Genomic DNA, 18,726 nt, shown 5'->3' with positions numbered 1-18,726 from the left:
TCATTTTTTACTTTTGCAAGGCTATCTGTTCCCATAGGATAGAATGGGGAGTTTGCTTATAACATCTTATAAACATAACTACCCCTCGGAACAAGATAGGAAAATAAAGTGTATCATGCCTGCACTCATAATGTTAAAATGCATCTTTAAGTGAGGGTGATTTTTGCATTCTGTGTTTGAAAACACCACTTTTAGAAAGTAGGTATTTTCTTGCTTAGCCCTCCAGAGTGCCTCTGCTAGGATGTGTATTGACTCTCTGGCTTTGGAGTGACTGGGGCTGGGGATGTTCAAGGAACATGTTAGAACTTGCTGGAATCAAGGAACCTGCCAGGAAGAAGAGCTGGAAGAGCTGCCAGGAGTAGTACTGCTCCCTTTGCTGTGTTGTTGCTTTGCTGGGTTGGCTTGCAGTTGCTGCTTCTGCCTTGGGCAGTGAAAAGACTGGACTGAACTTTCTTTACATGTGCTGAGTATCTCCAAGGGCGTGATGTTGAGCTTGCCTCCTGTTCTGAAGTCTCAGGGACTGCAAAGACTTCACCAACCTCTGGGTACCGCTTCTGGAACCGCTGTTTCAGTTGCCACAGTGGAGGAAAAAGGCACCCTACTCCGTGACCGACTCAGCTGCTGGCTCTGTGTCCTGATGGCATCGCAGAAGGCACCGTTTGCATCTTGCCCCACAACCCGGTTCTCACCGACGACCACAACCGAAGCTGCCGCCATTGAGCTGCTGCTTGCACCATGACCAGTGGGCACTGCACTGCCTCGCTTCACTTCACCATCCTGGTCTCATCGACGCTGTTGATGCTGCTGACTTTGACACCTGTAACTGCACTTTGGATGGGGGCAGCACTCTTAACTTCCACGACGCACTGCTTCATCCCACACAGCAGTCTGGGCTGACCCGACGCCAGCTCGCGCTGACCGCCTCTGTCGCTTGCACCGCAACCTGCCAGCACCGCATCAAGCACTGCCTTGCCCTGCACGTAAGTCTGGACGATCATCACCGTGCAGCTGCCTGTACTGCATCGAGAGGGACCTCACCCTGCACTGCTTCCATTTTGCAACGCAACCACAATGGTTGCCTCGACCGACTCGCACTAACGTGCCAGCTGCAGCAAGAAAGGTATTGTTACTGAGTCTGTCCACGCTTTCACTGACCCGTACCAACGCAGTCTGCTGGAACTGTTAGACTCAGTACTTTTCAGCATCGTGTTAGCTCCGGACGGAGCTACAGACTCGTACGAACTGTGTTTTGAGGTATTGCTATCATTTTAAGGATATCTTGTAAAGTATATATTTTTGAAGTACTGTATATTGGATTGTTATCATTTTGGTCTTGTTTTGGATATTTTTCTACACTGGTGGGGTGTCCTTTTGTAGTGCTTTCACTGTATTACTGTGGGTTCTGTGCAAATGCTTTACATACTGCCTTTAAGATAAACCTGACTGCTCATTCCAAGCTACCAAGGGGGTGAGCATGGGTTATTTTAGGAGTGTAACACCCTTATCCTGACTAGAAGGAAGGGTCCCTACTTGAACGAAGGTGCAAATACTAGCCAAGTAGAGACCCCTATTTCTAACAGTGCCTATTTAGCTAGAGGAGCTATGGCATCTAAGGCTTTTGCTCTTTGGTCTATATTAGAAGATATTCTTTGTGCTGCTGATCGGTCATCTGATTCTATGTTTAAGATTTTTTTCTTTAAACCTATTGTGCATGTTTCTTCTGTTGTTGTTGGTGAGCTTTGAACCAACATAAAATAGAATACAAAATTGTCTAGCATTTATAACAATAACTTTAGATTCTATTAAGGGCACTGAAGCAAAGATTATCCCACCCGTTGGTACAGGTATAATTTATGATACCATTGTTATCAAAGTGTTTCAAAGTGTAAATTGTTTCTTTTGGACCACCCTTATGATTAGACTTATGTCAAGATGGGATTCATATTGTTCTTTCTTTTCAGGTTCGGATCCACAACAAAATTGAAGCCTGTGGCCATGGCTGTTCCCAGTGGTCTATATTCTCGACTGGCTGCTGTGTTTGGATTTTTGTCCATTGGGATGTGGCAATATGGACTTTGGAAACTCTCAGTTGAGAGTCTTTGGAACTGTTTTCTCATTCATTTTATGGATATTGTTCTTATTTGTTGGACGACATGTTTGCAAAGAAAGAGGTAGGAAAATGGTGCCTCTCTTTTTTTGTACAGGATACCAAGAGACTATTGGTGGGTTATTAGGACGAGTGGTTCAAAGCCTCATGGGATATGTAGTGTTTTAATGTGTTTACTGTTTTTCCATTTGATACCATTTTGGGAGTAGTAAGGATTGAGAAGCATAACCCCCCACTCCCCCATGTGTCCTTAACAGAATCTAAAATTCTTGATGCAAATGCTAGAACATGTTCTAATATTAACAACAATGTATTTTGCCCCTTTCTAAAGTGTCACATTTAACAAAGGATTTTGATACTTACGACATCCAGCTAGGCTTCTCCAGTCATAGATAGTAATCCCTTCCATCCTGCAGGTGACTGCGTAGACATTGAGGGCTTGACACAAAAACTGCTTTGCTCCTCCATTGATGCAGACATCATAGAGGCAGCTATCAAAGAAGTCTTTTGGGTCGCACTTGCTGTGGCACTTCTGGAAGGCCGTCTTGCTGATGATACCGCAGAATTGGTCACTTTCATACAGTGTCCTCTTGCTGTCATCGCAGGTGGGGCATACCCCTTTACACTCATGGAAACAGAAGGGGTCTTGGTCTGGGACCTGCCAACTCTTGGCCCACTGTACGATGGAATTGACTGTGGTGCCATCTGAAGTCTGCATTTCATCCTTGTCATTCTGGTTGAAGTTTCCACAGAGGCCACAAGTGGCTCCATAGTAGCTGCTTGGAATAGTTATTATTAAATGCCATTTCCACTCATAGGAGACCTGAAGCCCGAAATCCGTCTGGAGAAGGGCTACCGCCCCACTTTGTACCACTTGTATCTGCCCATTGTTCAATGTAACAGGCAGATTGGTGATCATGTTGTTTATCTAAAGACAGAAGAAAGAATGAGGAACTATGTAAGTACTCCACAGTTTCAACACATCTCCACACACTAAGCATAGATTTTAAGACATGACTATGTGACATCAATTTTTTTTTAACCAACACCTTTCAATACATTGTCAAAGTGTAATCACCGAGGACTACTTTGGCAGAGTGTAACCACCACAATGAAGAACAATGCATAAAGAGTTCCCATTCCCCCAGTTCAACCTGCAGCACTTGCAAAACATTTGCTGTCCTAGCCCTCATTGTTAGCCGTACCCAGCACCTCCACCTTGGAAGTGTAAAACCCCACCCTTAATCCCATGCTACCTCCCTTTCTCTACGACACCAACATCTTCCTCACTCTCAGCCCTGGAAGACACACAGACTGCAAACTGGCCTCACCAAACACAAACTACAGCCAGTTCTCCTGCCTCTGCTGCCACCGGACCTTCACCACCACTTCGACCACTCCCTCAATGTGCGCTCCGTACACAAGCACGCCATGGAAATCTGGAACCTATTTTACTCTCTTTCACCCGAAGTTGACCTGGACCAACGCCACCTCTGCCCCCGACATCAACACCCCCATCCCGGACGACTACAAGATCCAGAGGAAGGATCGACCCAAACATCCGGGAGAAGCCCTTGCCATAGTACATAAAAACACTCTCTGCCTTACCATTTACAGCGAGACCCTCCCCTCCACCGAAAACCTGCACTTCCAGATCAAGACCAGCCCCAAGACCACACTCCATGGGACACTCATTTACAGACCCCCAGGCCCCTGGACACCCTTTGCCAACACCATCACTGACTTCATCCCACCCCATGCAATTGCATCACGAACTACATACTCATCAGAGACCTGAACTTCCACCTCGACAACCCCAGCGACCCCAACTCCACCATGCTCCGCGACAACCTAGCCAACATTGGACTCAAACAGCTCAACACACTGACACACAGGGCAGGGCACACCCTCGACCCCATCTTTGCTGCACTAAATAGCGTCCACTTCAGCCACACAGCGCAACCACCTTGGACTGACCACCACTGCGTCCACTTCACCGTTGAGAAACCCAAAGCACCTAAACCAGGCCTGCGCCCACCACAAAGTAACTGGAACAAGATCACTGACAAGCAACTGAGCTCCTCCCTCTCCCTAGACTACCACACCTGGGCATCCAAAGCAAACACCACAGCCAGAGAACTCCACACTGTAGTGTAGTTCCTATATTCCCAATAAGTTCTGTGCATTGGAATAATATATCCTTTAGATTTGACGTGGGACTTGTGTCTACTAGGTCTCTATCGAATATATTAGACTTAATTGCGAGTGCAGCTATCTCAGAGGTCATTAGAAACTTTCTCAAATTCACAAGATGGGATTAGTTTCTGACAACCGCATAAACATGACACCTTTGTTTCCCCAAGAATGAAACGTATCTTCAGAGTCATGGAAACAATAGATAGATATTTTACTCAGTCAATCGTGCATGCTTCGTTTCATCAGAGGTGCAGAGAAATAGAGAGACTGGCGTTTTCAATAAAAGGATTTATAGAACAGTCTTCTTTCTCATGCAAAAGAACTGAACTGCTACAATTATAATACTGGCTGCAAAGTATAATGCGTACAGCAAGAAGAGTAATATAAAAAAATACTGTAAAAGCATTGTATGGTTTCCAAACCGGAGATAAATACATACATAAATAACTAAGGCTAAAAGTACTCAACTGGTGCTTCTAATATACGCCTACCCCGATGTAGCTAACCTAGGTCTAGTACAAGGGAAGAAGTAAGTGTGGTGTAGCATAGGTTAAATTTCTTTGCCAAGAATCTATCAAAGATTTCTCTTTAGGGTCTAATCAGCTCAGTACCTTGGTTTAGAATGAAGGAGGTCTGGTATCTCTGTCTCAGGACTCGATTTCCCAACACCCAGCGAGGGGAGCTTGGAAACACTGGAGCTGGATTCTCAGCAAGAGAAAGGACAGCTTCTCGATCAGTGAGTCAGCTGGAGGGTCGGCTTCCTCCGGCTCTTGCTGTAGCGAGCTGCTTCGGTCAAGTAGATAGTCGAGCTGCTCCGAACCACCGTGTGTTTGCTAGAGCAAGTGTAAGCATATTTATACCTTGAAGGTGCCTAGTTTGACATAAAGCTGGGTATAATACGTCATCAAAGAACCCCAATGGAATGGCAGTTCTTTGAAAACTCCATGAATTCTTGGACAAATCAATGTTCAAGCAAGGGGATGTCCCTGACTGCTTCGGCCGATTTTTCCAAGAAATCGTTGTGGCTCTTTGGAATGGTTGGAAGTAGCCATGCCTGTATTTGGACTGCATGGGCTATGTCAAAATATGGTTATGATTTCCATGCCTATAAAGGGCAATGTGAATTGTACCTATATAAGGGCATGAATCAGTAAATTTTGCTCGGATCCTAAAACGCCATACAACACCCACTCCACTTTATTATGTTCGATATTACTAAATTCTAAGCATTTAAAACATATCTAAAGCATGATGTCTAAAAAATCCCTCCCAAAATACATAAAATGTATTCGAAATGGTTGTACACGAAAGATGAGCATTTGTGCTAAATGCATTTTAAAAGTAATGTTGTCATTCAAAGCATGTAGCGTGACATTGGAAATGCTATCTGAATGAGTCATGAAATTACATTTATGAAATGGCTCTTAAGTACAGAAGAGAAAAGAAATCGAGACCATTCCATGACAGAATATATAAACTGTTTAGGTTGAACAAGGTCAAACATTGTCTCTTTGGAAGTATTTCAAAGAATCCTTGTTCTCTATGAATAGTTCTACTTGAAGCAGATTACTTTGTGCCCAAAAAAAATCAATTTGGGAAAAAGTCAAATTGTAGAAAAATAGAGTTCTAAAGTTGGAAGTTTCGTTTTGAAAAGTGAAGGTCGAATACAGAGTCCCACAGAACGCTGTGTGCTAACTTTAAAAGTTATTCTTGTTGTTTGGAGAAAACATCAAATCTTCTAAACTGGTAAAGAATTCGACTACCACAGTATGTGAAATTTGGACCACTTCGTTAAGTTGACCGATTGCATAGAAATGTGAAGCATTGCCATCAGCGTTAGCCACATTAGCAATGTTCAATAGAGATGGAGATGGTACCTGTGTGCTTGTCTATCCACGTATCTCACCGTCAGCAGATTGCATCTGTGAGACCTCAATGAATGCCGTCATAAGGATTGGCAACCGCTGGGGACAACACAATGCATGGGCCGTTACCAAACCATGCAATGTATCAACATCCATTGGCAGGACTGATGGGAGTGTTAGACAGATGTCCAACATGCATTCTTCTCCACATAGCAGGCATCGTAGAACAGGTAAGATGCAATCTTGCCAGATTGGTCGGAATGATAGAAACCACGTGGTATTCAGATCTCTTAAACAAGCCAAGCCCAGAATCTGTATCATGCGCTCACGACACTTCATTGCCAGGAGAGTGTTCTCTGTGGTAATCTGGGTGTCGCTGGTGACCGGACTTGCATATCGAAGCAGAAGGAACAAGAATAGTATTCCTGCTACCAGCTTTGGCCTCCCTCACTAGGGCTTCCTCCCTGCCCTGTCAACTCTGTGAAGAGTCTTGGCGTCGTCATCTCCAGTGACTTATCTATGAGGCCCCAGATCAGTGCGGTTACGTCATCCTGTTTCTTCCAACTACACAGGATACGTAAAATCTGTAGATTTCTTACCAGAGACGCACTTATCCTTGTCATCATGGCCCTCGTCACGTCGAGAATTGACTACGCCAACACTCCGTATGCAGGTATTCCTGCATACCTTCTTCACAGCTTGCAACTATTGCAAAATCAGGCAGCACGCCTGGTCTACCACCAGCCTAAGCACCAGCATGTCTCACCGCTACTGCAGAGCCTTCATTGGCTCCCGGTGGCTAAGCGTTGCATTTTTAAACTGGGCTGCACGATTTTTAAAGCTCTGTCTGATCTGGCACCTGCTTTCACTTCTTCTAACCAGAAGTGATATGTTCCCTCCAGAGATCTCCGCTCCTCCCACCACAACCTGCTAGCCATCCCTAAAATTAAACGGAAAAAACACGGCGGTTCCTGTTTTTCTTTTTTGGCCCATAAGACCTGGAATTCCATCCCGTCTACTCTCCGACATTGTCCCACCTACAATTGTTTTCGTAGGATGTTAAAAACGTATCTTTTCCAGTCAGCCTTTGAGTAGACACACGTTCCTGCCCTCCGCATTTGTTATGAGCGCCATGAAACCGTTTTGGTGACCGAGCGCGGTATAAAAAATGTTAACACGAAGTTTGTAAATATGCAGAGGGCTGCTTCAAAAGATGCTTACAGTCCCGAAAAAACTGTCTTAAATACACGTATAATACCACTGGTATCAGACATGTTTAAGATACAACTGAACATTTCTACAAAATGTACAGGGCAGTTTGTTGATAAAAGGGCATGTATCTCTGCAGGAGACCGTGCAACTTGTAGTTCATACGTCTCTTTGGACAAGGTCATTGGCACCGTTTTTTGTAAAAGAATGGCTTTCATGCTGCTTAAAGTGTCAATTCGTATAGAAGAGATGTTCAGTGAAGGCCATAATGGCGACTCCCCGTCTGTCTTAGTTTTAGGAAACAATACTTGCATACAACCAGTGACCCTGGCTGACACAGTTACGAGACAGGCTATTCCTGGCAACATGCCTCAGCAGCTGTGATCATTCAACATAATATAGCTTCCGTTAGAAAGCTGCCTAAAGTTGGTCGAAGAACCGCCACTGGCTCATGTAAATTAATACCCTTACATAAAAGTGTACCGCTTAGTGTGCTTTTGCAGTTTGTACCACTAAGAAATACTTCTTTTCCCCCACTCCAACATCTGTGTGTATATGGTAATTCCCAGGTTGACTTAATGTATTCCTTATCCCAACCTTTCATACACGCCAGCTGGTATATGTTTCAAACAATATTAAAAATGGAAAATTGTGACAGGCAGAGTGGTTGTTCTGTGTATTAGTCATTCTGTTGCAGGTTTTTCCGAAACAGTTAATGGTAATCTTTCCAATTTCTCAATGCTCAGCACCCTATAGTCTTCTCCTCGTTGTGCCAAAGTGATTTGTTTATCTATTATGAACATAGAAGTGGGTAGTAGTGTTTCTTAATAGGGAAACGTCCGCACATTCATAGATCAATACTGTGGTATATACGTGTAATATAAGAATTTTTACAAAGAAGTCTAAATTAGGGTGCTCAATTTGCCCTCACAACACCAACTACCCAACGGTGTTATTTACACACAAAGTGTGCATCAATTAATAAAACGGGAAAGGGCTAGGGCTTTTTTAGAGCATTCTAAGACTCAGATTTCAGGGCGACTTCCTGTGAATCTCTCACTACATTGGAGATCAAATTTGGTCCTTGAACCAGATGTCTAGGATATACATACATTTATTGGTGGGTTTTGTATTTCTCGATTCTATACATATCTATGGCCGCTTTGAACCTTAGGTGTATTTGGGTGTTCACTTCAACCCAGACTGGCTCTCTCACTCCCCCTACTCTACATCACAACTTACTCCCTTTGTAGTTTCAGAGTGATGTTGGTAGCGTGTACTGTTTTGTGTTGGAATGTAATTCGTTTCGCTTTTATTGTGTTGAAATACTATTTTTGTGACTACTACAGTTCAGACTCTTTGTCTGAATTGAGAGCTGCTGTTGTGTCAACTATGTATTTGTATATAGATATATATTATCTATGCATGTGATAATATTAAACCATGTGTAATAGTGTAAATATTGATGTTGTCTTGTGTTAATGTATATTTATGTGTATGTAAAATTGATTAGTTTATATTTAAATTTTTCCAGCCTTAAAAAAGTCTTTGTAAGATGAAACATGTGTCGGCAAGTCGTGTACTGAGAACTTTTATTTAAGTTATTTTTTGGAAAAAAGAATATCAAGATTACTACACATCTTGGATCCTTATGTTTGACGAAAGCTGTTGTTAATGTCTCTACACCAAAGTTGAGTGGGGCTACATATACCCATAAATGTCATTGATGTTCAGTTAACTAGCAAGTGACAAGAGGTGTGCTGTCCTAGCCCTTTCCCGTTTTGTTGATTTGTTTATCTGTAAGGTTAAATACAGAAAACAATGACGTGGTGTTGATTAGACACCATGACACATATCCCGAACGAAGATTTTGTAACGTCCAGCCTAAAAGCATTATAGAACGCAATTGTGACTGTCCATGCTGTAGCATGAGCAAGTCCTGTTCCATTATGTCTATGGCAGATGATATTATGCTGTCCAAAGAATAAATTCTGGATGACAGAGTCGTTAACCCATTGTCAACTACAGAGAGAGCTTTTTCAAAATTAATACTTAATTACTCGTATTCGTTCTGCAGTCTCTGCTTGTGTTGCTTTACAAGCTTCATTATAAATGTCATATATACCAGCATATATAAAACATGTATGACGCCGTTTCGCAGGACCTTGTAAGAAGTCCCTTAAATCAACGCCATCTTTAAGTAAAGATAAGTGTTGTTTTACTTCTGTTAATGTGGATTTTTGTAGCCAGTCCAGGCAAAGTTTTCCTACACTGCATGTTGTTACTATCCCTGGATGTTGTCGCAGGACATATCTTGGATCTGGCCTAGTGAGTGCAAACCCTTGTGTCTTATTCAGGAATCTATCTTGACAGTTGTTTGTGTCTGTGGGCCAGATTAACTATTTTTTCCAATCAGAACCAGTTCTGTTTTTAAGTAAAATTGTTTTCACGTCGACCCCTCCTTCAGAAGTGTTTTTACTATCAGGTGTAGGTGTAGGTATAGACGGTTTGTTCAAATCTTTTATCTTAGCTTGGCCAAGACAGGATGTCTGTAGGACAGTGTTGTTCAAAAACATTATTTGCTCAGGGATAATGCAGGCTTGAAATAAAGCTTCTATTCCCTGAACCTGCCAGTATTTTGTGCCCAGACAGTTTTTGTCTCAATGTTGTCTTTCCAAAGTCAAACCCTAAAGTAGACAGCTGAGCATAAAAGGCAGCAGAATACATTTGCTTAGTATTAGTCAGCATACTTTTCATTCCTGTCTTATTAACATTTTTAAAGTAAAATGCTTCCGGATTTAAGACATTAAAACCTGAGAAGTATGGACATTTTTCCTAAAATGTTTTTGAGCTGCTGGATAAGCGCCAGCCAGCAATCCTTGTCCTGCTTGATTTGTCAGTGGCATTTGACACCATCTCCCACCGCATTTGAATTCATCGGCTGTGGGAGATTGGTGTCAGAGGAAACCCCCTAAAATGTTTTTTCAGCTACCTGTCCAACCGTACCACAGTGGTCCAAATTGGAGAAAAAAGTGCAAATGAAAGTCCTGTTAAAATGGGCGTCCCCCAGGGCTCCATATTGAGCCAGACGCTCTTTAATATTTATATGACTCCTTCGGCCAAAATAATCAGAGCTCATGGTACGCAGATCTTAGTCATACTAGATTCTGACCCAAACAAAACAAAACAACGTTTCAAAAGCTGCCTGGTACAGGTTGAGGAATGGATGACCATCAATCACCTTCAACTAAATGGCAGAAAGTCAGAAATCATGCTTTTCGGCAAAGCGGCAGAACATTGGACAGATGACTGGTGGCCAACCAATCTGGGCAGTTGCCCAGTACCAAAGGACTCAACCCATAACTTGGGCTTCCTGATGGATAATAAATTGTCTATGAACAGTCAAATCAACATCATTGGAACTTGCTTCGGACTAATGCGTAGGCTGAGAAAAATCTTCAAGTGGATCCCTGTTCTGGCCCGAAAACCCTTAGTCCAGGGCCTAATAATAAATAGGATGGACTACAGGAACGCACTTTCGGCTTCCATAAATGAACATCATCTTAGGAGGCTTCAGGTTCTCCAGAACACCGCAGCCCGATTGGTTCTTCACCTCCAGCGGAAAACTTCTTCTGCTGCCTGTTTAAAAAGCCGACACTGGCTGCCGGTAAAAAAGAGCATTCTCTTTAAAACATTGTGCCTGGTCCACAGACAGATGTATGGAAAAGGCCCTAAATATTGGTCCAAAAAACTCAGATGGTATCAGCCACAAAGAGAACTTAGATCCAGAAACAAACTCCTACTGACACCTTTAAGAATACGAACCTCTAGAAAAGGCGGTCGAGCGTTCTCGTTTTTGGCCCCGACCTCATGGAACAAAATGCCTTTCCATCTTCGTAATTCCCCCGATCAAGGCTGTTTCCGCAAAGGGCTAAAGACTTGGCTCTTTGCAAACTAACTGCGTCCCCCTTTTGTCAGAGACTGCTGCAAGCACCATGAGACTCCTAGGATGTGATTTGCGCGCTATACAAATGTCCCTGACTTGACTTGACTTTTGGTGGCGTCGGACAGTGTTCCCATTGTTTATCAGTATAAACATTTCTAGGGTTTGCAGATTTGTGCAAATAATGATGACCATAGTGATTATAACAGTACATTTGTTCATAATCTGATGAACCTTCTAAGTATTCATGTTTTGTAAGTTTTTCAGACATCTCTAAGTCTGTCATCATAATATTAACAGTCTCAACGTCCCAATCATCAATACATGTGCTGGATGAAACATAGTCACTCAAGGAAACCTTGAATTGATGTAGAATCTTCAACAGTTCTGCAGGGCCAAATATGTCATAATCAGTTATGTCCCATGCTATATTACCAGGTATAGGAAAGACTGTGATGTTTACTGATGTCAAGTCTCTTTGTTCACGATGAGATCATTTGTGTGGCTTGAGGACCAAGTTGATATCCTTACTTGCTGTGTCCATTTTACTATATCTTCCATTTATCAGCATCCCCAAACTTAATACAAGAATTAGCCAAAGTAGGAGGAAAAGTACGCCTAGCACAATCCAAAGTTCAACCCATGGTGAAATCAGATAAGTTTTTTCAAGTTGCTGAAAAAGTTCTGTTACTTGTTCTTTAAAAGTTTTATTTGATGGCATCGTATAAGGCTCACTGGGATCCTCAGAAAACGAATCAAAGTTAATGGAATAGCCAGATGAAGTTCTGTCAATTGTAGGTATTGCATCAGGATTACTTGAAATCACTGGAGCTACTGGATCCCTTGTCATATTAGTATAGTCAGTGGCTGCATCATTGTAGACAGGAGTTTCTTGATGAACTGTTATTTGGGTCTCAAGAGGCACAAGTTCCATGGCTTTATTGCTTAGTCCTTCTTTTCGTACTGCAAATTCTTCAAAGGTGATGAGTCTTTCAGTTTGAACCTCTTGGACAATAGTAAGATTCGGTCGTCTGCTACATCTTTGGAGTCCACTGGGCCTACTACTTACGATTGGCCAGATAATGTGGTTTGGCCAGGTCGATAGATACGAACCTGTTCTCCTTTCTTCCAGCAAGGGGCGGCAGTAACACTGTTCTTGATCCGTGGATTGCTAGCACAGGTACTGAATGTCTGTATGAAGGCCCAAATTCCTTCTTATCTGCGATCTTTTCTCTGACTAGATCCCCAATCTTTGGAATCCAGGCAGGCCTTGCTGGGACGGGTGGTTCCTCTTCAGTGGTCGTTGGCTTCTGCAATGTGTTACTTTGAATTCTCCTTGTTTAATTTAAGTCCTGCAAAACAGACAAACGGTCTTTGATATCAAAGGATTTTTATTCTACCACTGAAGTGTGATGATCAAGGTCCTGGACAAGCATTCTACTACCAAAAAGGAATTCGTTTGGAGTAATTCCACCCAGAGAATTTCTTGGCAGATTATTTAGACTACGTTGGACACTTATTAAAGCCTAATACCCTAGCTGTTATAAATTGCTTTATGTTCCATTTTTTTTTGTCCACTACAAAATTTCCCTCAAGATGGAATGGACTAGAATACCGCAATGCAGCACCCAAATTGGCCATGGCCTCTTTGTAAGCTTTGGAGCTACACGCATGACCCTGGTAAGAATGTAGCGTACCGACTGTGTATGTGCTGATAAAGACTCGCAAATCTTTTATAACAGTTTGGGCGTCAGCCGAGCGCTGAGGCCACATCCAAATGAATCTTGAGCATGATGTAATTATAGTTACCATCCCTCTGTAGGGACTGCAGTGATCCAGGTAAACGCATGCTAATGGTTTATCTGAAATTAAAAGGGCGTCTGCGGCGGGCGTTTCCTCATGCGCGGCCACCAGTATCTCTGTTTTAACCCCTTGGCTGCGGGGGTCATTCCCCTGCCGTGCTGGGGGGAGGGGGCGCGCACAGTGCCCCGGTGCTCATGACGAGCTCAGCTCGTCATGAGCCACGGTTTTCATGTGCTCATGATGAGCTGAGTTCATCATGACCACACCGCTTGTGTAGAACGTTCGCACAGCAGGGGAATTTCCCCAACGTGCGAGCGTTCTAACGGTCATGACGAGCTGAGCTCGTCATGAGTGTGGGAGGGGTTAATAATGATACTGTGGCAGAAACACCTGCATGTGCAGAGGCAAGACCTTCATGTGGTGCTAAGATTAGTCCTAATCTATGTTCCATGTTTGGAATTACTCTATCCCCCACTCCAGGGATTCGAGCAAAAGGAATATTATTTGCATCAGTTATATATGAGTATTTGAGTGGAAAGCCTTTTGGTAATGTTTTACTGCTGACTTTGTTGGAAGCGGCGACAGCCTGCATTATTTCTCTGTCTATTTTTGTTTTAGAACGAGTGATTGCAGCTATGGAAGCTGTTTACACAGCTGCCTTCGCGGCTTCATCAGCCAATGAATTCCCTGCAACGTGTACGCCATCACGCTGATGACTCAGTGTATGGATCATGTGAGTCTTTTGTAGTTCTTTCTGTACTTGAACTACTTTTTTCCAAAGCAACATATGCTTAATTGTGCCGCCTTTTGCATCGTTGAAACCGTTTTGAATCCAGGTCTGCAAGTATTCATTGTAAGATTGAATGCAGTAATACGAATCGCACACTATGAGTGTGGGGAATTCCCGATCAGTATTTTCAAGCGCCATCTTGAATGCCTGTAGTTCAGCTCGCTGAGCTGTACAATCTCCAAGAGATTGCGTTTTTGTGACCATAGGTCGGAATTTACCATTGCACCAGCAACCTTTAACAATCGCGCATGCTGCACTGTAAGCTTGTTTACCCCCAATTGCAGGCTGTGCTGATCTGTCTGTATAAATTATATATTCGTACTGTTCTAGAGGTAGAATCTCAGTGGGCAGAGGACATTCTTGTTCGTATTGTACAAATTATTGTGTTTTCAAATAGGGGTCAAAAACGTATTCAACGTCTGTTGCAGCAAAAGAGTTAACCCATTGTATCCATCTTGGATGTAAGGCCTTTGCATTCAGAATGCTTGCTTTTGTCACTGCCTCTAAGGCAGGTACAGGAGTAAAGACCATTATGCGTTTACCCTGAGCTAGAGCTCTCTCTTTTGCTACAGCAGTTTGAATCGCTGTCAGACTTTTTTCTGTAGAAGTGAATTTCATTTCAGCTTGTTCGGGCAAGTGTGATTTGTAAGTAATTGGTACTTTTTCACCTTCATTAAAGGTTAAGTATGTGAATCCGCATCTTCCTAGGATGATTCAGATTACAAGATTACGTACGTTTACGCGTGTCTGTAAATGTGATGTTGCTAACATGTCTGTTTGCACTTAACGCAAAATTTCAGTGTGTTTTTGAATCCAATTAGTAGTTTTGAAATCAGGTTTGATTAATTCGTAAAGAGGTTTAACCCTTTCTGCGTAGTTTAGAATGTAAGTTCTTCCGAAATTTAGGAAACCTAGAATTGACTGTAAGTTTTTCAGCGTCTTTGGAGGTTGGAGCGGCGCACACTTTTCCAAAAAGTTGGCTGCCAGGCTTTTGCCTTCACTTGATAACTCGTATCCTAGAAAAAGGACGTTGAGGTGGGCAATTCTTGATTTCTTAAAGTTGAATTTATACCCTTCAGAGGCGAATCCAAGTATAATGGTATTCACTCAATTCAAGTGCCTGTCCAAGTCATTGTCTGTTAGGTAGATGTCATCAACATAAAATAATGCCTCATCATCATACGTTTGTGGTAACTCTGTTACTCTAGCTGAAAATAACCCCGGTCTATTCTTGAATCACTGGGGGAGACGACAGAAGTGACGCTGTGTCCCCATAATTGAGAAAGCATTCAAGTACCTGCTTTCAGGTGCAATGTTTTGTCAGAAGAAACTGTTAGAAATATCTGATGTGCTTTTATATTTTTTACGCACAATGTTATTCATTAGTGCTGCACTGTGTGCGTTTTGTACTGCAAAGATTTTGCAACAAGAGTTTGAATGTTTGTAGTCCAAGACTAGACGATATGTATAGTCTGGTTTGAAGACAGGAAACAAAGGATTGTTCATTGACGAGGTGCATGTTGCAATCACCCCTTGGTATTCAAGTTGATCTAATATCTCCCTGACCTGTTTTTTAGCTTCTTGCTTAACTGGATACTGCCTCTGTGCAGTTGGTTGAGTTTTTTAACTTGATTTTATGGTGAGGGGAATCCTCATCCCATCCTACATGATTTGTCTATAATGCTGGAGCCTGGACTACAGCCCATTTTCTGGCATAAGTGTATTTTAAGTGAATTGGAATATGATTGGAGAAGGCTGGCATAATGATGTCTTCGCCATGTCGGCACTCCCTGACAAATTTTGGTGGCCAGCCTTTTTCAGCTAGAAGAATGTCATAACCCTTAGAGAGCTTCCCCCAAAAGATTGCTCTTACTTTCCTAGTTATGTCCCCCTCCATCCGGAGCGTTACTTCATACAACTTATGGGGTACACTAACCCTGGTATCAGCTGTTTCAACTTGAATGTACTCATTCAAGTCCACTGTCTCTAGATGATTCTTCAAGATCTTGGGAGCTATGGTGACTTCTGCTCCACTGTCCAGCATTGCCTAGGCCCACTCCCCGTTCTTGAGTTGTGTCCTCAAGTTCCTCGGCATGTCTGATTTTTAGACCTGCTACCTTCTTTTTGGTGAATTGGGTTTTCTTATTTTTTGGAACGTGTTGATCGTCTTTGGACTTCACACGTTCTTCCTTGTGTTCTAACCGTCCTCTTCTTTCCGATTTCTGTGAGGAAGTCTAAAAGGTACAAAAGGAAGTTGTATCAGTATCTTGATATCTATCAGGTTATTTCAAATTATCCCTGTTCCTGAGGTAATACCTCTTTTCAGAGGGCTCCTTTTGAGGATACCTTCCTCGGGACAGAGAACACTTCTCTTTTGAAGTTTGTTTAGTGTTTTCCCACTTCTTTTTAGGAGTAGTGAGAGTATTTTCAATAAAGACCTTTTCAGGACTTTCTGTTAGTTCGGGTTTAACTGGTTTCCCACCCAAACTATCTCTACCTAGTTCTTCATAGGATTTTTCGATTATTCTGGCCAGTTCATATGGTTGCTCAGTTACATCAAATTCTCCTAATTTTTGGCGGATCGCCACAGATGCTGCCTCACCTTTAATATTAGCTAATATTATAGCTGGGACATGTTTGAAATTTCTCAGTAATTTCATACCCATATTCAAAGCAGGCTCTCCCCCGTATTCATTTTGTATCTGTTTCAGGACATCTCGTATTACCCCCCATAGACGGAACACCATGTGTTTTTGTGTAGATTGCAGCAAAGACTGTACCCCAAGTATCGCAGTCCTCCAGGTGTGGTGCGATACCCATTGGTAAACAGATATTTAGAATCCTATGTTTCTCATGAGGGGTAGTATCTGGGAATACTGCCTCGATTCTAGTAATATTTTGAGCTATGCAGAATGGAATTTGTTCCCTTTTTGAGGGTAATTTACCAATGACTGATTGTATAGTCTGTGGTGTGATTTTATTTGTATTCCTCTGGTGAGGGGTTTGTTGTGGAATTCTGTTACATTCTGCCTTGTACATTTGCTCCACTGTTATGCCCCTTTAAATGTCCTGCATCTTTTCTCTTGCATTCTTATTCCACTTAGAATGTACACTGCTGCTAGGCACCAGGTCAGTTGCACTGTTCCTGCCTGCCAGCCTGTTGCAGTTTGTTGCTGTGCCGCATCCTATTGAATAAATACTAAAACTACTATATGTTTCAGTCTAATCTGTAACATATTTTGGCGACGAGGGTCAACAAAGAAGATTAATCTCTCCATCAACATTATAGCGGCACAGGTGTGGAGAAAAACCTGTTTTCAAAGAACTTTCTATGATTTTCGGATCTTCGATTTTAAAAAAAAGAAGAAATTACTCCTTTCATCATCTTGCCAAGACATCCTGTTTCGTTGTACTGAAAAAACGGATTCTGAAGATACTTTACTGCCAATACGAGGTATTTTTAAGCTTTTACTGAAACTAAGAAGCTTACTTTTCAATTTGCCAAGCGAGTGACATCATCTGCTTCTGTGCGCCAGCATTGTTTCCTCGAGACCGTCTCCTACATGCCTCGCGACTAACTTCATCTCCTTGACTGCGCAAGCATCGGTTCCACGAGACGCTCTTCCCGACAGGAAACATTCTCGCCTAAAAGGAAATTGACGTGACGCTACGTTACGTGCAACGTCATCAAAATCAACGTGGCGGTCATTTTGTATTCTCGATCCCCATGACAACCGGCTATCGAGTGAAGCTGCTTACGAACGATTGGCATACAGCGGATTTTCTTGCATTACATTGATTTATTTTCGCTAGATTTTCGTTCTAAAGCATTTCTTTTCGTTAAAACATGTATTAACAATTTTAAATTATCTTTATCGTACTGAAGCGAGGTGAGACTTTCACTTCTATATTTGACATTAGGATGTCTTGGATGGAAATACTCGTTTTTATTCTTTTACACTTTTGAAACATTCTTGACATTTACAAGTTAATTTTACATACATTTGCAGAATTTTTTTTTTTATTCTAAAAAGTGAACCTATGGCTATGCAATTTGATCCCCCAGACAAATTCCTACAGCATAAAGGGGATCCTCCCCTGCCATGGACATGCTTGAAAGAAGAGTTCATAAATTATATGAAGGCCATAGATGGCGAACGAATGGGAGCAAAGAGGAAGAAAAGCATCCTCTTACATTGTTTAGGTTCTGAGTGCCAAATGGTGTTTAGGGCGTTACCACAAATACCTCCTTCTGAAGGGGAGGGTGAGGGTACGAATGTTTATAAAGAAGCATTATTAAGATTAGAGAGGAGATTTAAACCTGTCACAAACATCGCGCTAAACAGATATAAATTTTATACCAGAGCGCAATTGGATACAGAGTCTTTCGATTAATTTATTACTGCTTTAAGGTCGTTATCCATACATTGTAACTTTGGAAGTATGTGTGATGAGATGATAAGAGACCAGATTATTGTACATGTGAAAAATAAAAAAACACAGGAAAGGTTGTGGGAATTAGGTGATCCAAAGTTATCTGAAGCTATTGCCATTGCCAAGTCATTAGAACAGTCAGAAAAATGGATGAGTACCATCAAGAAACACACTGAACATAAGACTGACTCTGTGGATGAAGTGTGTGTGCTAAAACGTACAGAATCTTTTGGAAATGGAAATGCACATTCTAATTTTAATTCCAACTCTAATAAGATAAGTCCTCAGAGCAACCCTAGAAGATTTGAAAAATCTTTCATATGTTTTAGATGTGGAAGTAGATCACATTTAGCTTCATATGGTGGATGCCCCGCTATAA

At 42.2% G+C, this 18,726-nt stretch overlaps 1 protein-coding gene across 1 annotated transcript in view; it reads right to left on the bottom strand.

Annotated features, from left to right (window-relative positions):
- Positions 1 to 18,726, bottom strand: part of LOC147701266 (IgGFc-binding protein-like) — a 933,218-nt gene that overhangs the window by 359,762 nt on the left and 554,730 nt on the right. The window contains exon 20 of the mRNA XM_086929331.1: positions 2,471 to 3,035. Coding sequence (XP_086785457.1) covers positions 2,471 to 3,035 — 565 coding nt within the window. The remainder of the gene's footprint in view (positions 1 to 2,470; positions 3,036 to 18,726) is intronic.

The sequence above is a fragment of the Lissotriton vulgaris genome, chromosome 7 (assembly GCF_964263255.1).
Source record: "Lissotriton vulgaris chromosome 7, aLisVul1.2, whole genome shotgun sequence".
Lineage (NCBI taxonomy): Eukaryota > Metazoa > Chordata > Amphibia > Caudata > Salamandridae > Lissotriton > Lissotriton vulgaris.
Note: the sequence above shows the minus strand (reverse complement) of the source record. Positions and strands in the feature narration are given on the sequence as shown.